Source organism: Ptychodera flava, unplaced genomic scaffold (assembly GCF_041260155.1).
Source record: "Ptychodera flava strain L36383 unplaced genomic scaffold, AS_Pfla_20210202 Scaffold_77__1_contigs__length_564769_pilon, whole genome shotgun sequence".
In the NCBI taxonomy this organism is placed as follows: domain Eukaryota; kingdom Metazoa; phylum Hemichordata; class Enteropneusta; family Ptychoderidae; genus Ptychodera; species Ptychodera flava.
The window spans coordinates 492,190-517,096 of record NW_027248399.1 but is presented as its reverse complement, the minus strand read 5'-3'; the positions used below and the strand labels follow the sequence as shown (position 1 = coordinate 517,096).

Below are 24,907 nucleotides of genomic sequence, written 5' to 3'. Positions count from 1 at the left end.
ACAGTTCAAAGGTCTCACCTTCAACCCCCACCGAAAGAAAATGGAAATGCTTCAATTATTGTTATTTCCATATAACGATAATCTTATTGTGATGTTTTCTACACACAAAAATATTGATTTTCGTAATCAAAATTGACGTGAATCTTGGCATCCTGTACCTTTGCGAGTATAAAGAAACAAGGACGCGCGCATGCGCATGTAATTTTAAGCGGAAGAGATCATAGATACTGAGATAGGGGAAATCACTGAACCAGCGTTCCGAAATGTTGGATTTATTTACAATTTTTAGCAAGGGAGGGATCGTGTTATGGTACTTTCAGGGTACATGTGAGGCTTTAGGCCCCCCTGTCAATGCACTTATCAAAAGTGTCATTTTACAGGTGAGTTTCGAATGAATTTACATGTAAGTATAAAGACTTCTAGTCTGTTCGGTTCAGAACCATATGTTACCTACGGTGTTGTGCAATGCCAATGTTGATAAGCGGACCAGCTTCCGGTCTTCACGGAAACCGCTAATTTCTGATGTCCCCGACGTTTTATGGGATGTAGGAATGTTGTTTGTAATTTATAAAAGCTGTTAAAGTTATCAGTGGACAGAAAGTGTATTCAAGTAAACCATGAACTTGTAGGTAGCGTTTCTGTTTGATCATGGAGTTAGAAGAAGAGAACTACCTCCATGGTTTGATGAAATGGTCGCAGCTGACAGCGTGTTCTCCTGTAGAAACTCAGAGATGGTGAAATCAAGGATGTACAACAATAGATTTGTACATCCATGGTAAAACAGACCCATCATGCTTGAGTAATGTACAGACTTTATCAACACTGACAACAGGGTGGAAGTTCAGTAGATGACTTTGTGTGATTTATGCCATGTATATATGATCAGATGTGCAATGTGTTCAGTTAGGCCATGGAGGTAGTAGAGACTACCTCCATGGTTAGGCTTTCTGAATGGTTCACCCATAGTTTAAAAACACATTAAACCCATGCCCACATTTTGGATCTGAATGGTCATGATGTGGAATGGCAACCACTTTATAACCATGAAAGTAAAATGTAACTTGCGTGGCATGAAGAATAGCAAAGAATGTCATTGACCTTAAATGTTTTTGAAAAATATCGCCAACTATTTTGTAGGTTCTACATAATACCAATGACTTGACAAACAACACACACATAGGTACAAGCAGGCTGACAGCAATAACTTTTTATCATCAATGGTGTCATAAAGCCCTATGAAATCTCACTGATCTTGTAGTATCAACATTTGCTTGATGGTTTCATGCAATATTTTGCCGACCCTTGTCAAGATTCCAGACAAGTGGATGCAAATTTTCTGATACAAGGTAAAAACAGCTTTACTTCGAGGCCTTGGGGTAAATTTTCTACAATACGATATCTTGGATAATTGTAGCTGTGGGTCCATAGCTGTGGTGGTTACAGACAGAATTCCTACCTTTTACAGGCTGGTTGTGACTTTTATGACTTTTAACCCACCACAGGTTAAAAGTCGTAAAGTGAAAACCAGCTCATAAAACGTAGGAATCCATCTGAAAAACACCACGGCTATGGACCCACAGCTTGGATAATTGTTGCTTTCCATTAGGCAAAAAAAAAAAAATAGTTTGTTTCTCATCCTAGGCATCTTGCAAAAATGATGCGGTGACGCGGGTTTTTTTTTTTTTGCTGGTACTTTTTTTTATTCAACCATCAACAACAAGCGCGTTACAACATGAGACATAGGAATGCATGTAGAGATAAATGCACAGCAAATTTTTAGCATATCAACAGTGCTGCTTTTGATTATTAGTGCAGAATGCAGTTTTGATAGCTTTCAATGGCATAGTGTACAGTTCTGATGGAATGTTACAGCACTGTGTGATGTTCAATGTTCTGTCTAGTTCAGTTTTGTATATCATAAAATATTTGTGTTGCTTTGGTATGATCTGAACGGTTTAATTTGTTCTTAGTTTTGTTTGTTTTTTTTTCATTTTTTTTTCGTTCCCTCTTGAGATGCAAAAAAAAAAGGTTGGCGCGGCGGGTCTACATTGACGCGCGCGGGGATGAGAAACAAACTATTTATTTTTTTTGGCCTTACTTATGTTGTCTGCTTTAAAAAATCATTCTTTCTTATCACTATTGATTAATGATCAACATCATCAAGTAACTAGGTGCCATACCACAAGAAAAGACGAGAATTACCCACCCATAATGAACACTTTCTAAATACGACAGTAAAACCAGGGGTCACAATCACAATTTGTGTGTCGGGTCAATCAGATCCTGTAATTTCACCACAGACTGTCAAGCAGGTTACTACAGTGTATCCATAATCGAGCCTTAGTCTAAACTGTAACAGTAGAAACAAGACTGCCTATGGTAGAACAGATCAATATTACATGTACAGATTGGTTACCCAGAGCATAATCTCTTTCATGACCACACTTGAATTCGACCTTGTGTACCTGTACTTTTGGAATATCTCCCAAGTCACAAATCCCATTCATAAAGGCATATTTTTTTTTCCTATACATGTACCTTGAAATATTTCCAATTGTACATGTTAATACACCAAAAAAGATAGAGCACCCTACATAATAATAATCTTTATTACCCGTAATAATCATATTAATATTACAAATTCAGGATTCATTTTGTCTTAGGACTTTTGAAGCTCATTTCATGGATATTTTCTCTGGCAGTTTCAAAGTTGAAAATTATAAGCAGTCAATGCAAGCCATATGTCTGCAGGGCAACATTACAGTAAACTGAACGATAGATTAACCAAACACCTTAGAGAATGTAGAGTTGTTCACAGTGACTGAGAACCAAAATGGTGAGGTGTTTGAGCAGTCTGACTCCACACACACACACAAAATCTGCTGTTACTGGAGTTGGTGTGGGTGCAATGACACCTGTGTAGTATATAGTTTGAATGTATACATCTGTACAAAGGGATGGGACAAAGTACAAAAACTACAGCAGCATTTTATATGAGTCTACTGAACACATCACATGCCTTCAAGTGTGTCAGTCCTGTTTTCCACTAGTACTGGTATTATAGATCGGCCTGTCATATGAAATAGATGAGAATGTCCCGTGTTGATGAAAGACATGTTGCACAAAGCCATTGTCACGACAAACATGCAGTATACACATATTGACTGGCCATGAGGGCAACAGCATACGTCTGTACCCCGAGGGACTGTGAGTCACCCCCCAAAAACAGACTGTTTCCCGAGGCCGTAGGCCGAGGGAAACAGTCTGTTTTTGGGGTGGACTCACAGGCCCGAAGGGTTAAAGACTATGCTGTTGCCCTCATGGCCAGTCAATATGTGTTTTGTAACACATCTCATCCGTAGCCATGCATAAGAACGTACTATACACAAAACTTGTCTCATGTACAGGCCTATGATGTAATATGTTGGTTCAATAAGAAAACGTTTTTCCTAACAGGATCGCAATACTTCTGCAAAACGTACAATGCACCTTTGATTATAGTTTTCGTCCGTTTTCGAGTCCTTGTCTGAAAGCAAAGCATTCAATTCTTCTTCAGAAAGTAGGATAACCAAAAAATTCTCGACTATCGTTTCGATCGGGTGCAGACGACATCTTTGTTTACATTCTGTCCCGCGCCACGCGTCAGTGTCGTTTTTGACGTCAGCGGGCATCATTTTTCAGAACTGATGCATGGCAGGCAACAGTTCCAACAAATGATCCTGATGACGTCGTTTACGTGGATCAGCACAAAAAAATGCATCCCACGTGACTATCAACTGGCGAATTAGAATACAGACTGCGGATGAGGTGTGTTACAATTATTATTGATAGCCTAGGCCACCTTGTCCTCAACATGTCTTATACATGCCACTGATTGGCTATAAAGATACACCTTATACATATCATACTTTTCTTCTTACAGGAGAGGGGCGGAAGCAACACATCAACCACCAAGCCTTGACTCTAAAATATAAATTAGACAATGAATTTGAATTGGTTTTTGTGGTAAGTTGGAACGTGATCACATCATCGTCTCAGTTTTTGACTGTGTTCAATGATAGTCAACATGAATTGAAATTAAAATCATCTTATGCAAGTCCTGTTTGCGATGTTACAAAATGGGAAAAGAAGTGAAACTGTCAATCCTTATACCTGCAGTGTACTATACCGTATTATAAAACTAAATTTTTATTTCCAATGTATTAAACAAACCAACCAGAAACAGTTTCCTGCATCACGATTGCAATTTCTGTTCAAACACAAAATTAACATGGATAGGTGATGTTGATGAGATCGGTGAGAGGGTACTTTTTGTCCATTGAATGTAGTAATAGCAGATAGCAAACTCAGGTCTGTACAGTTCCCATCCTATCACCATTCTAGTATCACCTCATCTACCCCTTCCATTTGTTCATCTTTACCCACAGTGCATTGCTTTCGGTCCCAAGATTTATCCAATACCAAAGCATTGATCCTTTGATTTTTCTGCAGGTTGCGTATCAAAAGATTTTGACGTTGTCATATGTTGACAAGTTCATCGACGATGTCCATCAAGAATTCCGGGATAAATACAAGGATGACTTGAAAGAAAGGAATGTCAGTCGATCCTATGACTGTTTTACGGAGATTTTTCAGAAGATGTTGAAAGCAGCTGAAGAATCTAGAAAAGTAGAAGCAAAAAAACCAAAACAGGTTTGTTAATATGGTTATTCTCACTTCGTACTGAGCATACAATGTAAACGCAATTTTCATATTATTTTCGTTTTGAAAATCTGGTAGACAGTTTACAGTCCTTCAAGTTGACTTCATTTCTATCAATGTAACCAACTGTGTTTGGAATAATGTAAGAAATGACTATACACAGAGGTTTCTCATATGACTGATTGTTAAAAAAACAAGATACATGTTGTTTGCACTTGTATATCGCACAACTACGGTACTTCACAAAGTCAGTAGGACAAAATGGCACAGAGGCTGTTGACATTCTACAGACTTACTAGTTTATAGTTCATGTTATTTGATTCAATTGTTTACATGTACATTTTCAAAACTCCCCTGTAGTCTAGATAGACTGACCCAGTTCATATAAGCGTGTCATGTAATCAGTGCTGTATATTTTGATCACAGATATACTCCGGTGTTGCAGCCAGGATATTTTAAACCACAGGACACTGTGTCCCACTGCTGTTTATTTTGGGGGACATTTTACACATTTTGGAGACAACATTGTCAGTTGTCAATTAAATGTTTTTTTAGCTCATATTTTGTTTTATATATAAATACAAAAAAGAGCTTATATGATGAGTCTGAGTGGCGTCTGTGTCTGTATATTTGTGGGTATGTGCGGATGTATGTCCGTCACACACAAAGGCTCCCATACCGCCAAAGCTACCATCTCAGTATTTGGTGTACAGGTAGATGTAGGGGTTGAGATGTGAATTGTTCAAATTAACACATCAGTGTGAAAATGTGCAAATGAGGTAAGAAAAAAGGAAATACTGCAAGTGTGCAGGAGTGGTGGCAGTGAACTGAATCAGCCCACACATCTGAATAAGAGGATTTTGACCTTTAACGTATTTGTATGCAGGGTACCTATTATGTTTGGGAGTGATAGCAGTAACTGAAACAGCTAATTTGTCATTTCCTGTCATTGTTTATGAACTGTGACATATTAACAGATCTGCTGAAACCATATGGATGTCTATTTTTGTACATCCATGGTAGAAAGATTCTCGTGCTACGCATGTTGCTAAAGTTGACCTTCAGTACCTAAAGTTTCAGACCTTAATTACTTTTGTCATTCTTAATTTTCTTGTTTAAATATTTCTTGTTGTTTTTCTGGTTGTATTTCTTGTTGTTTTTCTGGTTGTACTGTGCAGAAATTGTCATAAAATCAATGCATAATTTTCCTGCACTGAACAGATAGAAATAACACTTATTGTTGATCTTTGGTATGTACCAATTCTGATCAAATTTGAGCGACACCGTATAATTGCGGTATTTTTTATTATAAAATTCATTTCACAAAATAAAACAAAATTCAAGGGGGGGGGGGTCCGTCGTTATGCTTTTAATTTCAGGCAATTGTAACAGTACGATATCTGCCTTCAATCATAGTTAAGTTGGACTACAACCAAGTGCAGTGTTTTAGTTACTTTTAATCACAGCTTCAAAAATACGTAAATAGAATCCTCAAAATAATGCAAAACAAAGGCCATCGTCAGTACACACATATTACTGGCAGACTACACCCATTGAGCACAGTCAACACATAAGTGCGTGCACCCGAAGTGACCCAAGATGGGCGAGGATGTGGGATAAAGGGTTTTGTTTGGGGACATTATTGCAAGGGCGCATCCTGGCTGCAACACTGATACTCACTGCAAAGATAACAAGAACACAATTTATACGGTATATCAAATATACAAACAATAAACTGTTATACTGCTCTGTAGCATAGCCTATGCAGCAATAAGTAACTGCTTGTTCTTGTGACTTTGGGAGAATAATAAGTGTGACTTCTGTGTTCATTGCTAACATGTACCTGACATTATCTTTCAGATGAGAACTTTTCAGGAATCTGAGAAGTCCAAAAAGAAAGTGTCTTCGATGATCATTGATCCCAAGAAAGATGAGAAGGTGAAAGAAAAGGAAAATAAAAATAAGAAAAATGGTAAGCGGCATGGAATCATTCATGATTGATCAAGTGTGTGAGACATGACAGTAACCATAGAAATAGTAACCATAGAAATAGTGACCAACAACCAGATGATTCTTGAAGCAACCCCCCCCCCCCCCCCCCCCCCCCCCCCCCCCATTGCATTGCACACATTTTCAGCTGAGCATTTTTGTTGAATCACTGTATGAATTGTCTTTACAACATATACCCAGGTCCCTATGGAGAGAATTCAGGAGTGAATAGTTGGACGAAATATACATGAATTTGAAGATTTTATTGTATATTATGATAGTAACCATAGTAACAGACCGAAATCAGAGGACTGTTTTCTTTAGGGAATTCTTTTTCACACGAGTAGCAGAATATTGTCTGTTTTGCTCACATTTTCATCTATGAGTTAGGATATCAGAATTTGTCTTCACAACAATGGATAAATTTGGAGTGAATTATTAAATTGAATATACATAAATTCAAACGTATTATTTGTGAAATCACAGTCCTGTATACCTTGAACTCTGTGTATCAGTAAAATACAAAAAATGCTTTTACAAACAGTAGGTACAGTATTATGCAATTTTAAAGCACCCACACTAACCATCTGGTACAGTAATTTACCACTGCTTTAATTCAATAATACTAGTAAGAGAAATAGTTCTTTTGTCCTTAAATAGGATTGCATTCATTTATCAAGGTCAAACTCATCATATGTCATTCTGGCAATGTTTATCAGCTTTCTGTCAATAACAAAAGTCCTGTTGTACGTATGGCATCTTTTTGTACAGTGAAATACAGTTTTGCTTGCCCATACAATTATGAGTAGGAAATGTCAGACTATTTTTTCCATTATCAAATGGTTCAGTTATCTAGTGTAAAAATATTTGACATCAGTTGATTTTTGCAGGTAAAGGGTGTGTAACTCTTCTTACTTTTGATGAATTTTTCACTGTTTTTGTTTGTAGTGTCGAATACGGTTTCTTGCTCTACTCTCCAAAGCATGTTGAAATACACAGTACTCAGCTTGTCAATTCAGCCTGTACATGTGTGAACTGCATTGTTACTGTTCACATGTGAATTCAGGTCTCGACTCTGGACTAGAATTCAAATGTACATTCTACACATACATAAACTGTGGTTGCAAGTTGAACAGTAGGTGGTTTATCATAATTTTGGGAGTAAAGCAAGAACTTACAATGGACGTATTAAAAAACAGCAAAAAAATCATCAAAAATCACAGCTACCGGCCCTTTTCAAATATGAATCAATATTTTTATCTCTAAATTGTGTAAGGTTTCTATATCAGAATTAGTAGTTTTTGTATAGGTGGATATTGTAACTCTGTTAATAAAATTTTTTGTTTCTTTTACATAGCTGCAAAAATCGACACTAAGATGTCAGCTCCAGTTGCCAATGGCAACAAGAACAGTGATGGTTCCCTGAATGAAGAAGAGATCTTGAGGAACCGGGAGAAGTTATTCAATAAAATGAAAGGCAAGAAAAGCAGGTGAGTTACAAGGTTAATATTTACAGCTTTAATATCATTGCACGAAAATGCAGCTTGGTGTAATACAAGCAGAGAGGAGAATTTGTGTCAAAGGAAAACCAATGTTTACTGTCAGGGCTGTGCTTGGACATACAGTGAAATGTACACTCCAACATCAGCCTTAAAGATACAAAATTAATGTATTATTGATTAAACAAAGTGTCTTGTATTAGATGAGTGTGCTTCTACCAGCAGATTTCATGTATTAAAGGGATGGTCCACCCAAAATATAATCTGTTGTATACAGGTGTATATTTATGCCAGAAATGCATTTATCATAACTTTTTGCACAGAAAGTGCGGTTTGTTGAAGTTATACACGAAAATAAAAATTAAAATCGGCCAATATGGAGCCTTTTCTATTCGACTGTGGGTAGCCATATTTGCTACTCATCCGTAAAGCATGCCGGGAGAAATACCCGGATGATGACGTAAAGTTTTCGGGTTTTGATGCATCGGCTAGGGGGTCTGATCTAGGGAGTCTCGTCTACCTACAACTTGTGTGCACGGGAACAACGGAAACATGCCTGCCTGTAAATATTACGGATGTGACAATGATCGTGAGCGAGATTTGGATAAAGCATTCTATATCATTCCCAACCCGATGAAAAAACCCCGCCTCTGCAAATTGTGGCTGTTAAACATCGGCACTGACATTAGTTTTCAAAACTATAAGTACAGTTCAAGTTTTTGCGTATGCGAAGACCACTTTCAAGACGATGACTTTGTCGGCAGTTCGACGATTCACAACCAAATCGGAATAAGGAAACGACTTCGAGATGGTGCCGTACCGCAAAACTACTGGAAAACGTTGGTGAAAAGGAGCTCGAGGACATCAAAGACGATTGAGAGAAACTCTCTCCGTAACAGAAAAGAGGTTAGTTGGCAATATTTATGATTTTTCTGAGCCGCCGGAGAGTTGTGTTTTGATCACCTTTCTCACCAAAAAGTTTACTTGTTATACTTGTTATTCGGACGACATCGCATAGGTATTTAAAAACATAAATATCGTGTTATCAATTGAAATCAAAGGTTTGTTTTTGCGCGGTCATATTTCATCACAACAACGCAACTAGCGTCCGCGTCACAACACCGGAAACGATCCATACGGTAAAATGCCTAGTCTGACAAGGGTGTCAAAGAATTCAGGAAAGGGATTGATCGACTTTCTCACAACTAAAAATCACATCATGCTAGATATATCGCATAATTTCTTGTGCATGGGAAGACATTTTGTCAGTAGTCATTTATACTCTGCTAGTTCTGAATTAGAAGCTTTGCGTAGATGATAACGTTCATCATTATGGATCGCAGGCAAATGTCCGACATGAGCAAATATGAAGTTTTGTCTTACATGTAGACAAAATATTGACACGTCAGACTAAACTTTATAATTCGGCTTTTGTGTTGTTAGTTCATTTATTTTCTCGAATTTTATAAGTACCGCAAAAGCAAGTTAGAGTCGAAAAATACTTAGAGATTCCGCCACTAGGCCTACATTGTAAAATACACAAATAAATTGTCGCATTTTTAAGTGAAGTATACTTTCTAATGCGGAATTACGACGGATTTTCCTGAAACGATCTATAAGGAATTCTCGCTAAGTTTTTGATTGTTACTTGTTTTATGCTTGTTTTATGATTTGTGTGCCTTGAAGCGAGTAGGTCTGTTCACGGTTCTTTTTGGTACCGTGGTCGGTATCGACATTGCAACAAGTTGACAGCAGACAAACGGCGACTCAGAACCGCGGTTTCCGATTAGCTCACGACCAGCTGATTTGTTATTACACAGGAAAATTTTAATATTGTTTTACGTCTGCTTGTTGAAAGGATAAATCGTAGTATAATTTTCTGTCGCGAGGACATTTAGTGTGTTTGAAGTTTAATTTTGTGCCACGAGAAAGTGTGTACAACATCTATTGTTTCGCTTGACGACGGACACTCCATTTCAAGTTGACAACTGAGCCGTTTCCGGTCGTCCGCTTTGTCTCCCTCCCTCCCTTGAAATTGTCTCGGAAATCTGTCACTCCTTTTCCTTGCTATAAATTTATATCAGCTGGACAACTAGCACTTTGAGTTCCCATTTTTCGATAAAAGTACGTTGTTATTAAAAAGAAGTGTCCATATTTTGAAACCAGCGTTTCAATGGCTAAATAGGTGGAGCAAATTCGACATTCAATTCTATTCGAGCGTTTGAAATCTAACGACAAATCGATAATAGCTTGCAGTGCTTATCGAAGTGTTTTGCCCGAAAACATATCAATTTGGTCGCTAAGTTGGCTTCGTCACCAGGCGATCGAAGATCCGTTCAACTCCATGCATTATAAACTAGTATGGCTTCCTATGGTAACTGGTCGTTTCCGTACCCAACAGTTACGGCCGAAGTCGTTTCCAGCACTGAATTTCCCAACCCCACTGCAAGCTGTTTTGGCTGCGGGACCCGGAATATTTCGGCAGTCGATAACTAAGCGATATTGCTTCATGTGTTTTTGTTACTAGTTTAGTTTACATGCATAGAGCTCTTGTCGAACTCTATTGAACGTGTGCTTTAGTTTGCTTTCACTTTCACGGGCATGTCGGGCATGAACGGTGAACGAACTAAAAGTTCGTTCAGGTGCCATGTGGTAGCGGCCTCCCTACGTACTGGTCACTTTCTTTTCCCAATGAGGGATTTGATTTTAGCAGTTTGTAGTATAAATTTAGAGAGTTCTAATCAATTGTAGCGTGACAGGACACTGGTCTGATTACTGAGAAGAGAGACGCTTGAATGTTTACACTTCAATGACCATTATAGTGAAAAGAAAAATTGACCCCCCCCCCCCCATCCTCCCACTGTCCGTAGACACTTTACCGGTATATATAGAAAGGTGATTAAGTAGTTATATTGAAGTATACTAATTGAATATATGAGCACAATGTATTCTAAATCAAAATTTTCTGTGCTTAATTTTATAGTTTGTGGACAAATTGATTCTGGAATCAGAGACGCAAGCACTGGTTGAAGAAAATGGAAATCAACTGATCCAACGCATTGGTAAGTGCATTTCAAATTTCATTGTAAAATTTAGAACCCATGATCACCAATCATTTTTTGTTACATAACGTCAAACAACACTGCTTTTGGTATCAACGAACTTGTATCATTTTCATAGCTGTGACTTTTGATGATAATTGTAATTGGATGTATTGTATGCATGCATGAGCTTAGAACAATTTTCATCTTACAACTATACCGGTATGGCATTGTACAAAATACATTTGATGTGCGTCTTTAGCATAACAATGTTCTCATTAATCCAACAGTTAAAAAAGTCAAGCGACATGATGACAATAACACCACCATAGTAGTTGAATCTGGACAGAATGGGACCATATGTCATCCAACATTACTCACAAGTCAAGATCAGGTGTGTATTGTTTTATATGTATAAACTGTTTTTTTTCTGAATTTCTGAATAACATTAAACATTACAATTTTATAAATATTCACTAAATACTGTTTCACTGTGTAAGTTGCATTGAAGTTATAAGCAGCTGAAATGGTTTCAATGCATGTGGAATATGTGAATTTCCTCTATAATATAACAAAAATATCTTTCCATGGGCAAAAGAGTTTGCTTTGACCTTGTTGACCAAGTTTCCATGTGTAATGAAGAGATTTGTTAAATCATAAAGTCATTTGACTGAGGACAAGTATACTCAAGAATTGTGGGTATTTCTGTACTTTTTGTATTACTTATATTCAGAAATATGATAGGAAGACTGTTTCTTGTCAAGAAGAATCATTTAGCATTTATAAAAAAAATAATCTGACTGATGCATTTTATCTTTTTATGTTACAGTGCATTTCAAAACACAACACTGCAGAAATTGGTATTCAAACCATGGAAAATGCAAGTAATGATGTTGGCACCCAAACTATCCCAAATCAACAAGATGCTTCAGTACAGACTGACCTGGATACACAGCTGTCATACTCTCCGTGTCCAAATTGCAACATAGATGTCACCAGAAGAGTGACAACCACCCAGCATGATCACACCTATTCCCAGAAATCTAGAAGTGTTGAAAATATCGAAAGATCCCATACTCCAGAACCAAGAATCATGATGACATCCCCCTTCAATGCAACATCCACACCAACATGCAAAAAACGATCAGATACCCATGAAACAACACTGTCTGACATCACAAGTCAAGACATGGACACATCACAGTCATCAATAGAAGACGACTACGATGACGTAGAAGACCTGTCATTTAACCCAGACTCAGTTGAAGACAGCCTCACCGACACAGAAGGCGATGAACCATGCGATATTGCCAAGTCATTAGCTGAAGACAGAAAATTCATAGTTTTTGAGCAACAGTTAGATATTCTGCTAAACTGTTTAACCTGTCCCCAGTGTAATAGCAGCACATCCCCTGACGACACTAAGAAGAAAACTACAGATGGCACACTACTTTCAGTCACAACATTCTGTTTCAATGGACATCGCATTTTACAGTGGGACTCTCAACCATGTTTTGGCAAGATGCCTGCTGGTAATCTACTGGTGTCTGCTGCCATACTGATCAGTGGTCTATCCTATCAACGCATCAGTCATTTTGCCATGCTTCTCAACTTAGAGTTTATTGGCAAATCCACATATTTTCTCAACCAGAAGAACTATGTGTCACCATCCATCAATGCAGCTTGGGAAGAAGAGCAGAGAACAATTATCCAAGATAATTCAAGAACAACAGTCAACATTTGCGGAGATGGTCGGTGTGATTCACCTGGGTACAGTGCCAAATACTGCACATACACCGTTATAGATGAGGAATCCAGCAAAATTCTAAACTTCAGTTTAGTTCAAAGCAGTGAAGTTGGCAGCTCAAGTAGGATGGAAAAAGAAGGATGCAAGAGAGTTGTGGATTATTTGACCAGTGCAAATATAAATATCAACATCCTTGCTACAGACCGGCATGTTCAAATCAGAAGCATGTTGCTGAAAGAATACCCAGGTATAAAGCACCAATTCGACGTATGGCACTTCTCCAATTCAATCAAGAAGCGACTGACCCAAGCTGCAAAGAAGAAAGGGTGTGAAGATCTCAACCCCTGGATCAAGTCCATTTGCAATCACCTCTGGTGGTGTGCTGCTCAGTGTGAAGGTGATGAACAGCTACTGGTGGAAATGTGGTCATCAATTGGGTACCATGTGGCCAATAAGCACAAATTTCCCAGGGAGTTTAGCAAAGTGAAAGCGTGTGTACATGGTCCCATCAGCAGAGAAGCTGAGAGAAAGAAGAAGTGGATGAAGATGGGAAGTGCACCACACAAAGCCTTGATGTCTATTGTCACTGATAAGAGAATCCTGAAGGACATCAAACACCTCAGCGAATTCTGTCATACTGGTAGTCTTGAAGTTTACCATAGTATGATGACCAAATACGTACCAAAACGTCAAGAGTTTGACTATGAGCAGATGTTGGCCCGAACCCAACTTGCTGCACCGACCGACCACAATGCAAATGTGGGCCGGGCCCATCGAAGAAACAAGAATGGTGACTTGCAGTGGAGACCTGTATGTCCAAAAGCTACCAACACATGGATAGTGAAGAAAGTGTATGAAGAAAAGTCCTACGAGTGGGCCAAGCAGCTGATAGTATCCACCCTGCTGCAAAAGATAGCACAAGACAAAAGTGTACCAGTGGCCAGTACAAGAACACACCATGTGAATAGTCTCCCAAAGAATATAGCACCTGTGCCAGCACCACCAAAAGAAGATCTGCTACAAAGGTATCAAAGCCGGTTTCAGCGATGAAAAAACTGACAATAGCACCGCAATGCAAAAGAAAAGAAATGCAAATAAATGAAAACATGTAACTTGTTATGAACATAAAAGTCATCAGCACAGCTATCAATATCTGAAAATGGTACTTTCTTCTGCTGACCTGAATGCTATTATTTTCCTGTACTTATCATTATCAGTCTTCTACCAGTACCTGTAAACAACATATTTACACAAGACATTTACTTGGTCATTTGTTTTATTGTAAACATTGTATTTAAAATACAAGCTAGCATGTAAATGTATATAGAATTATTTATCTAGACATCCCATTCCCCAGTACAGCTGTACTGTAATTACAGAATGAATAAAGTGTCACTTTATGTGTCGCATGTAAACACCATGTGAGATAAATCTGACAAATCAGAAATGTGCAAATAATGCAGCAATTCGAAAAAGCAAGGTAGAAAAAAAAACAGTAGCAGTGATTCCACTGAACAAATTTTGTCGTTAAAGTGTACCTAGTCTCTTGTAGTTATTCATTTCAGACTGAGTACAGGAAACTTGAAAAATGTAACTGTTTTGCCCATCCAGTGTTTTATTGCTATTCAGATATGCCTGAAGTAATGATTCTCGCTGAAAACAACTCCATAAATCGACTGTGAAAAAGGTCACAGTTCGCAGTGATAAGCATAGTGATATTGCAACATTTCTTGGTGTTCAACTTTCAGTATTTATCATACCACAACAATGTGATTTAAGTGTTTTTAAATGTTTCTTCTTACAAATGCTTTCTTTGCATATCTTTCCACAATTTCTATGTCACTGTTTTTGAAAGAAGACTCAAATGTCATTGCTATGACAGAATCAAGGATATATCGTAAATAGCAATATTAACAGTTTTGTAGAAATGAATGTGTTGTGTGCAATAAAAAAAGATGACAGTGACAAATGTTCAAGTCTATGATTTGTATGAGTGTCCTTGGCAAACGGCAGTGACAAATGTATGCTGTTGTAGTTGTGCTTACTTTTCCTTGAACCCAATGCAATCTTCACCGTCTCCTTTTGGGTACTTGTTTCTTATGGCAGTGACAACACAAGATGGGACAACCTTTCTCACACCTTGACCAAGACGTTGCCAGGAGTGTCCCCATGCAATAAACTGTCTGTATGCAGCCAAACGATACTGCCTGTTAAAAAAACAAAGATAGGAAATATTAATGAATATCACATTGATTTAAACTGTGACAAATAACTCTCTAGTCAAACCCTGGTCTAAATTAAAAATCACAAGTGCAGGGTAGGTACTACATGGATAAGTGACATCAAAAATTGCTGTATTGCTAAATGGACATTTAATACGGACATTTATTACCATAAAAATGTAATTCAAATGAAACAGCTCATAATTTTTACCAACAAAATCCTACTATGTTTAACCACTAGACTATGACTGTAAATGCCGACATAGAGGACATGTTTCAGATTTCGGTTTCACAAGACAGAGTAAAAATATTAACAGAAATATATCCATCGTCCTACTCTCTTTCTCTCTCTCTTAAAATTATGTAATTTGAGCCCAGTCATAGTTCAAGCATGGAGGTAGGAAGAGACAATTTCGCCTCGTACAATGTGCCAACAAACCCACTTCTCTACAATTAGAGCTGCTGACATGGGAGGAGCCCTCTGACCCACTTCAACAAGTAAGTCGGCGGTTGCCCTGCACCCCAACAATCAATTCAAAGCAATCGTTTATGAATAATATGAATGATAAACCATTGGCAATCCCACTACATTAACATCCATGAAGAACGATCGAGTTCTTTGAGTATGGACTCGGCACAGAGGTCCATGGTTTGAGAGGGACCGTGGTTTGACTTTGAGTAGGGAAATGCTGTGTGGGTTCCAATAGAGACATGGTAGAACCACATTTGGTAATCATGCTTCACATTATTAACGTGCAGCTGGAAACACCTAACCCTACATTGTATACATTGTCATGATTGCGCTTGTACCTCATGGCATGTAGTCGACCGACGAAAGCCAGGCACTAGTTGTCGGCATAAATTGTTCGAGTCAAAGACTTTGACTTATCTCATTCAAAATGTTTTGAACAAGGTCGTGCAAGCATTTGGTTTACTTTGATCATGGACCGTGGACGTCGCGTCATCACGCCATGTCAATCATGTTTTGATCAAGTATAGAGTCGCACTGACCAATGTCAGCGTCCACTGATCTGCATCGGCCGACTTACTGTATTTATTGACAACAACGAACACTTGAATCAATTAATCCGAAGGTTTATACACTGGCTTTACAACTTACACGGGTCCCGTCCGATGAAACTAAGATGAAACAATGTGGCTAAACACGGTCTACACGGCTAGAGAGAACGCGCAACTTACTTGTTTGACAGGGTTTCACTTTCAACAGTGTCGGTATGTCGACGCTTCCGGTTAAGTTCTTGTCGAATAAACGCAGTTCCAAGGACAGCAGGGTGAAGACACACTACTTTGAAATCGACGTGTTCTGTAATGCATGAGTTTGGTTCAAGTTCTGGTCTACTTTGTAGAAAGTCACACTTTTGACAGCAAATGCATTCCACTTGCGAAGCCATTGCACTGCATTTGCCACACGAACACCAGTTGTCGCTACCTTCAAGTTCAGCGTGGTTCTCTTCCGAATCGAAAGAGTGTATGCTGTCGTCACCTTCCGACTCTGTAGATGTGTCAATGTATTCGTCGGACAAATCTGGTTCGAAGTCATGGAATTCGCAATCGCTGAATTCAGGTTCGAAATTGTAGGGTTGAAGGCCGGGTGTTTCCATAGTGTAGTGCTTGTATCTCAGTGTAAACCAACGGCACATAAGACCCCCTAGCGATACCCCCTAACTTCCTCAGCCCAACACGAAAACTTTACGTCATCAAAGTTGAAGCCTCGCGGAGGCATTCCGATAGGTGGCGCTTCCTTACAGCGAAAATGGCGTCATACACAACATAAATAAAAACTTAATTTCTCGGACAATAAACAATAATTTTTTCATTTTTTCAACATGAATGTTACAAATATAATCTTCTTCAACTTTTAAAGGCAGGTTAATATTTGGGTGGACCATCCCTTTAACAGTAGTACAGTGTTACTGATTACAATAGCGTTCATGGACAGTCATTGTTCTACTCGGATGGTATGACCTTTTCGCAGTTATCCTTGGAAAGGAAGATGTCATTTAAATGACTGTATTTATTGATTATAGAGACCATTACCCTTACCGTCACATTTCTCATCACAAATTACAACCATGATAAAGTCAGCTTCGCCTCCCACTTATCATTGATTATAATATGCTTAGCTGGAATCCGGCAATCTGATTGGCTGGAGCCGGGGTTTATATTCTCAACAAGAAGACCTGCGCGCCGCGTAACATTTTTGAGCTCGCGCAAATTTTGAACGCCAACTTGAGAGCTCAACGCGCCATAATGTCGAACAAGTCTATGGCTTCAGATTGATTTTGTTTGTTAAATTTTAGTCTAGTGCAGCTTGACGAACCAACAAATGAAGAGTTTCTGTAAGGAGCGGAGGCTATGTAACAACAACATGATTTTTTAAAGTTTTTTGAGCGTTTTTTTAAGTAAAATTCTTCAAGTTCGATGTCTAATCGCGATATCGATGCGTTGCGTAACCGTATTTTATGAATTCAACTGTGCACGCGCGCGCATTCTGAAACATTCTTTTTAGAGTTTGTATGAGGCTGCGCGCTCCTGAACTCTCGTTCCAACTTCGGCCCTAAATAACGAAATTGCCCACTTGTTTTTAACTTTAGCATATTATAATGAGGTTATAAACGGTGCGCTCGGGTATTTGGTTGCGGATATAAGACCTCTGGGGTGAAAATTAGCATATTTGGGTGAAATAATCACCTCGCTTCGCTCGGTGATTATTTCCCGCCAAATATGCTAGTTTTCACTCCAGAGGTCTTATATCCGCAACCAAATACCCTCGCTTGCCGTTTTTAACCTCTAAAAACGCTGGACGTCCCATGTATGTTTGACCTTTCTTAATTTTCAATTTTCAGTAAGAGTGCCCCAGAATCCAAGAACACAAAAGAACCAAAGAAGAGAGAGAAACAAGCTCGTGTTGGTCTCACGGTGGCACATCTAAGGATGCCAAGACTTGGATTTCAGTGATAGCAAAGATCAGGATGCTGCTACCATAGCAACCAATGGAGTCAACGATGCTGACATACAGGATGCTGTAAGTTACAGATGAAATTGCTATTTGTCAAAAAATTTTGATGAGATGCATTTATCAGGTGCATTTGAAGGATAAAATGTACAAACAATAACAAAGTAACCCTTTCCGTGTTTTTGAGGCATTGTACAAATAATTATGAATGTTCTATCAACAATGACAAATGTATTTTCCCAGTGTGAACTGACAAAGTGGCAAGTAGGCAGTCCCCATAGACAGTGTCCACTGTCAGTAGAGATCATACAACAGCTAAAACAACATTTTGTTGACAGAGTATTTCCCTGGTGTCGGATTGCAATGCTGACACAGCTGTGAAGTCTTGCAGAAATTCAAGATTTTTGGCTTGGTATCAGCACTTGTTGGCATCAGTGTTTGTATATCAGTACAGAACCTCTTTTAGTTTCCAATTACAAACATATCATGTGTACATGTACACGCTGTGTTTGTAAGTAGCCTTGCTCTGATAAGTTTGTTACTGTAAAGGTGTACAACCACTGTGCTCACTTCTTGCCATGATTACTGTAAAGCAAAGAATGAATTATGTTTGGTATTAAGCCTAAATTAAAGAAATAATATACACAGCGTCTATCCATTGTGAACAGTCTACAAATAAAAGGTCATGGCATTAATTAGGGCTTTAACCCTGGAGACCCAGGGATTTCAAATTAGGGCTTTTCCCATTAAAAAATGTGTATTGAGAATCATGGCTTTAACACATGTTTCTTGTGATGTGACTAGATGGAGTTTGTCGGTACCATGAAAGGAGAGCTTGACAACATTGATACTGAATCATCTGAAGATGAAGATGAAGATGAAGAAGTTGAGGAAGAGGAAACAACTACTAAGAAGAAGTAAGTCTGTGCTTCCTTTACTGATTTGTTTCATGCTGATAAACTCTGTTTATGAATGTACATATATGTCCTGATCTAAATTTACAATGCATGTACGGTATATGTGCTGGTGTGTGTTAGTATGTGGCTATGTGTATGTATGTGTAATGGAGAGATGCATCCAAAAGGGGTGATGTTGTGCAGGCATACGTATGCACACACTTTCAAAATACACAACTCAAATTTTTTTACATTAGTTTTTAGTAGCAGCAGTGTTTTTATTATTTTTCTGATCTGCATTGATAATTGTACATACATATACCAATAATCACCAGTCATGCCTTGCTTTCAGATTATGATTCACTGATATTTTACCGTTGAATGTTGTCACTGCAGTACATCCAGGTCTGGATTTGGTGTGTTCAGCATGTTCAAAGGTCTGGTTGGATCCAAGACGCTGACCAAGGAAGACGTAGCTCCTGCCCTTGACAAGATGAAAGATCATCTGATCGGTAAGAGTCCACTCGCACACCATATCAACTGTAGTGACATCAGGAGCCTGTTGCACTGATATCCTCAAAGTCATGCACTGTATTTCTTTTGACAGTGTTTCTTTAGCACATCTAAATTGAATGAATACTAGTTTTCCCTCTCAGATAAATGAAGATTCCATACAGAACTTGGATTGTTGATGTTCTCATTACAAGTAATTTACAATAATTCATTTCATTGCGAGAAGTAATTTACAATAATTTATTTCCTTGCGATATCCAGAAATGGATGTATAAAGACAATTAACAATTCTGACACACTCATTGGTTGTTTCTTTCTTAACTTTTCTGCAGCAAAGAATGTAGCAGCTGATATTGCTGATAAACTGTGTGAGTCGGTTGCCACTAAACTGCAAGGCAAAGTCTTGGGAACATTTGACCGTGAGTAGATGTCTGCAAACCTGTGTCAAAATTACAAAGAAATACCTGGCTTTCATAATATACTCATCAGTACCCATCGAAAGTCATGGATGTGTGGTTTTGCTTGTATAATCATCAACATAACTTGTGGTATAATTTGCATGATAGGTGGAACCTGTTCATCCCCGTCCAATGCCCTATCAACAGACCCATAATTATTATTCATAACAATGGATTTGGGCCAAACTATTATGATAAAGGAGTAAAAAAGAAATCAGTTATACTATTACATCCTTTGTCATTCCCGAATTGTATTAAATCATGCAGTACACCTGTCTCAAATTGATGTAAATCTCTGAATCTAAATCAGCATTGCAACATTTTGCTACAAATGTCTGTCATTTCCAGCATACCATTGTGACAGAGTGTCATGTTTTATTTCACCAGGTATTACATCCACTGTGAAGAACAGTCTCAATGAGTCATTGGTTCAAATCCTTTCTCCACGCAGACGTATTGATATCCTTCGTGATGTTCTGGACACCAAGAATCAACACAGGCCGTACGTCATCACTTTCTGTGGTGTCAATGGTGTTGGCAAATCTACTAATCTTGCAAAGGTAAAACTCTTATACCCTCGATCCACCATGGTTTTGTCCAAATTGATTGTTTTCAATGGTGATTTTGGACCTTGTTACAAGTAATCGGAGATTAGCAGGTTAAATGTTGGTAGAGTAGGATGTATTCTATTCACAATTAAATGTCAGGGGTTGACCTGCAAATATTTTGGATACAAAAGCAAATTACCTCAAACTTAGAGAGCTATATGAATTTTTCATACTGGTAAAACAGTGAATGTTTAATTTTCATTAAACAAGACAGTAAAAGTTGTTCTTAATGAATGTCAAAATAAGTTTCATAAGCTGTGAACCAGTGCATCTGGGCTCAGAAACAAGGCAATAAGTTTTTCTCAGGCCCATTGACAGAATTATGACTTGACAACAGCGCCCTCTAGTGACATTTAATACTTGCAAATCATTGTGTCCTGCAGATTTGTTTCTGGTTGGTTGAGAATGGTTTCCGTGTTCTGGTGGCTGCCTGCGATACATTCAGAGCTGGTGCAGTGGAACAGCTGAGAACCCACACTCGCAAGCTGAATGCATTACATCCACCAGATGCCCATGGCGGCATTCAGATGGTACAGCTGTATGAGAAAGGCTATGGTAAAGATGCCGCTGGCATTGCTATGGAAGCCATTAATTACGGTAAGGATCATTGTAATAATTGTAAATTTTAAAGTTTTGTAATGTCTTACTAACAAGGATTTGAAATACAGTACTCTACTGGTAGTTTCCATGAACACTTGACAGCATATTCTCAATATTCTGATTTTTGGTTCAGCCACATAACAAAAACTGAGGTATGCACAAACTTTTGGAAAATTATTTCTGAAAGTTTATGTTCATTGCCAATGAGTAGATTACACTAACTTTTCATTTTCATTATTTGAAACCTTTGTTACACAGCTCGTGACTGTCGTATTGATGTTGTGTTGGTGGATACAGCTGGACGTATGCAGGACAATGAACCACTCATGAGATCATTATCCAAGGTAAGAAATCAAGGTCTTGATAGAACACCAACCAAGTGGTGGCAATACCCTAGTTGTTGCCGTTACCATGCTATCCTTGGTGTCTTTGCAGGATTTCATTAGATGTACATATTATTATGAGTGCAATGACAGTGAAAACTTAAATACTAAGGCAATGTGTGCCTCAACTTGAATAAATTCCAATGCCACTTACCAGTGTTTCAAATCACATGCCAGCATTTGGATCTCTGAAATCCATAATGCTTTTCCTTCTTAGGGGTTACAGTGTACATGTACAATGAGTTTAGATTCGTACAAGTTGTGATTTGATGTTTAATCCATTCAAGTACCCAGAATGCTGTTGGTAATTGCTTGAAATATCAAAATAGCACTCAATACTGCAGGTTGTTTTTACCATGCATTTGCAATATATTCAAACCATTCCTACCCATCCTCAGTAGAGCTGCAACTTTACAAAAGAGTTGGATCAAATAGGATTGTTGACAGTCTTTCAAGCGAGATTCACTCAGTGATATTGTATTTATGGTGTTTGTTTCTTTCACAGCTGATAAAAATCAACCAGCCAGACTTGGTGATGTTTGTAGGTGAGGCACTGGTTGGCAATGAAGCCGTGGATCAGTTAGTGAAATTCAACCAAGCCTTAGCTGATCATTCCAACATGGATAATCCACGACTCATTGATGGAATATTACTCACCAAGTTTGACACCATTGATGACAAGGTACAGTACATGGCCCATTATACACTGCCGGTATACCATGGAAGATGTGAGATATATGAATATTCCACATTGATAAGGCATCACTACCATACAATTTTTATACCAAAACAATGTTCATTAATACAATTTGCATAAATACATACTAATCCACCTTGCATCTTGCAGCATATGGTAGTCATAGAGAAATTTTTAGTCACAGGGAGATACAGCCGTAGAAAATTTAGCATTTGGTAATTGACAACATATTTATTACTGAGAGACACCGCACTTACTGAAGCAATTTTGTTGAAACTCTGACTTCGTACATACTTTTCAATCTAAAGCAAAAAATATAAGTATCATTTACATTTTTGTACAACGTTGTTTCCTGTGCCATGATGATTTCAAATGTACATCTGGGGTAGCAGTCGGCACATTTAACATATTTTTGTTATCTCTTTAGGTTGGTGCTGCCATATCCATGACTTATACCACTGGACAGCCCATCGTCTTTGTCGGCACCGGTCAGACCTACCGTGATCTGAAAAACCTGAACGTCAAAGCAGTGGTCAATGCCCTGTTGAAAGCTTAGGTGTTTGAAACGCACAATGCAGATCAGTGACATCATCAAAGTTTATGAAAATTTCTAACAAACAGCATTTGAGATCTGTAGAATTGCTTAGCAACTTCAAAGGGACACAGTTTTGATATTTTAATGACTGTTTGATTCATGTGAGAAATTATTTGTTATTGACTCCGTTGAAATATTTATCAGTGTCAGCTGACTGAGAGGTTAGCTTGCTATTTGGCAGGCGTTACGATTGTGATAAATGCTCATAACATTGTTTTTAATATGTATCAGGAATGAGATGACGGAAATGTATTACACTACAACAGTTACACCATATGAATGGCGGAGCATATTTTAATCACCAAATAACAAATAAATTCACACATAAACAACAAAAATTGTCAAAAAACTGGTGAATGTGTCCCATTTACACTGAAAACTAAACCAAGTATTTCTGAAGTATGTTCTTCTTTGACTTTTAAAGAATTGTTACTTGTAACCCTTCCATGGACATTATCAAATGCATATTTGTTCACACTGACCTTGGATCTCAGTTTCTGTATATTTTATTTGTTACTTATTTTAGTCTAAAGGTACTGGTATATGAATTATTGATAGTTCCTGGCAGAAAAGTTACAACCAGGTTATGGGCACATAAAGCAAACACTTCACATTCATTTCATGTCTTACATTCACTACCAGCAGTACATGAACTCGCACAGGCAGTCAGGAAATGGTGTACACCTGATTTTAGCAACGATTTTGAGCTAGTCATTTCAGACTGTACAGTAGAATTGATAATTGCCTGACGTCATACTGTGTGTCACAGCATTATCAAATTTTGACAGAAGTGCATCATGGTATATCAGAGTGAATACATGTTTGAGGAAGTATACCTGTGGAGTCTCATTTCAAAAAAAAATCTCACCCTACTCAGTCAAAAACTGAATGCTTATCTTTCATGAATAGACATCGAAAGTGTTGACATCCAATGTATAGCTGCTGTTCGAAAGGTATACCTACTAATGTAAGTGAGCTGTATCAGGAGTTATGACACTGGGAAAAATTGGAATTAAATGCATTTGAAGATGATGTAGAATTTTCATTTGGGCTAGCCTGTGCAGGATATTGCCAGTGATTGGGATACTGTGGCAGTGTCTGTGTTGATTTTACAAAATATCTGCTAATCTATCATCTGTCAAATCTGTGAAAAACCATTGAGAATGCAAAACTGACCTTTTAATTCGCTGATAAATAAAGAAATAAAATAATAATTTAACCCTGCTGTGCGATGTTTGTGACTTTGTACAGTCTTTGTTAATGAAATCCTTTCCTGTCAGATAAAGCTCATACTGCGGAGAATCTGATACATTTGGCTCAGTGCATCCGGAGCATATGGTATTTTTGTCTTGTCCCTTGCCAGAGTATTTTTGCCTTCAGATATTTTTGGCCTTTGCCCATATAGGCGAAGGCCAAAAATCAACGAAGGCAAAACATACCCTGGCCAGGAACTAGACTAACAGTATTTGCAATAGCATATAGTTCAAAAATTTCCAAGCACAGAGGAAGTTTCCTCCATTGTCCATACATGATTGGCCTGCAGGTCATGATAGGTATTATCAGACCTTTCAGAATTATTGTACATGTCAATACATTGAATGCTTACAATATAACAAATTGCATAGCAACCAGATTAAACAAAGTCTTGTTGTTGAGCTTTACGGATGGGCCAGCAGGTCTGGGCATAGTACACATGTAGAATACTCCTGTGAGGGCGCTGTGTTTACCGAAGAACAGACAAGTTTAGCTGTTTGGAACTATATCAAATCTCTTGGACAAATGTAGGATACAAGACAATGAATACCACTTTATTCCCATTTGAGCAATTAGCCGATTGACAAGACCAAATTACAGGTCCTGGAGTGAGCAAACCCAGCAGTCAATAATAAGGAAAATGAGGGTTTTTTGCCCTGGACTTCACTCTTGTTCTTGTTTTTGGTCGTTGAACAGATCAGTGTATAACAGAGCAAACATAGTGATA

The 24,907-nt window shown here is 38.2% G+C and overlaps 2 protein-coding genes across 2 annotated transcripts; one reads left to right on the top strand and one right to left on the bottom strand.

Annotated features, from left to right (window-relative positions):
- Positions 1-202: 202 nt before the first annotated feature.
- Positions 203-24,150, top strand: LOC139128898 (signal recognition particle receptor subunit alpha-like). The gene is given in 16 exon segments (XM_070694597.1): positions 203-380; positions 3,923-3,941; positions 3,944-4,005; positions 4,492-4,692; positions 6,562-6,673; positions 8,048-8,180; positions 18,067-18,166; positions 18,168-18,245; positions 18,981-19,093; positions 19,469-19,584; positions 19,918-20,004; positions 20,431-20,603; positions 21,035-21,248; positions 21,510-21,595; positions 22,140-22,316; positions 22,759-24,150. Coding segments are annotated over 16 exon segments (1,917 nt in total). The 5' UTR covers positions 203-263; the 3' UTR covers positions 22,888-24,150.
- Positions 15,001-16,827, bottom strand: LOC139128897 (P2X purinoceptor 7-like). The gene is made up of 2 exons (XM_070694596.1): positions 16,400-16,827; positions 15,001-15,184 (listed from the first exon to the last, which is right to left on the bottom strand). The coding sequence occupies exons 1-2, from the start codon at positions 16,819-16,821 to the stop codon at positions 15,019-15,021; spliced, it is 588 nt and encodes a 195-aa protein (XP_070550697.1). The 5' UTR covers positions 16,822-16,827; the 3' UTR covers positions 15,001-15,018.
- Positions 24,151-24,907: the final 757 nt, after the last annotated feature.

What these genes read in the sequence shown, in the direction of transcription:
- LOC139128897 (XM_070694596.1), bottom strand. Translation starts at nt 16,821, where the DNA reads ATGGAAACACCCGGCCTTCAACCCTACAATTTCGAACCTGAATTCAGC. An exon ending in AGTGAAACCCTGTCAAACAA is followed by an intron (nt 15,185 to 16,399) that starts GTAAGTTGCGCG and finishes TTTTTTTAACAG; the next exon opens with GCAGTATCGTTTGGCTGCAT.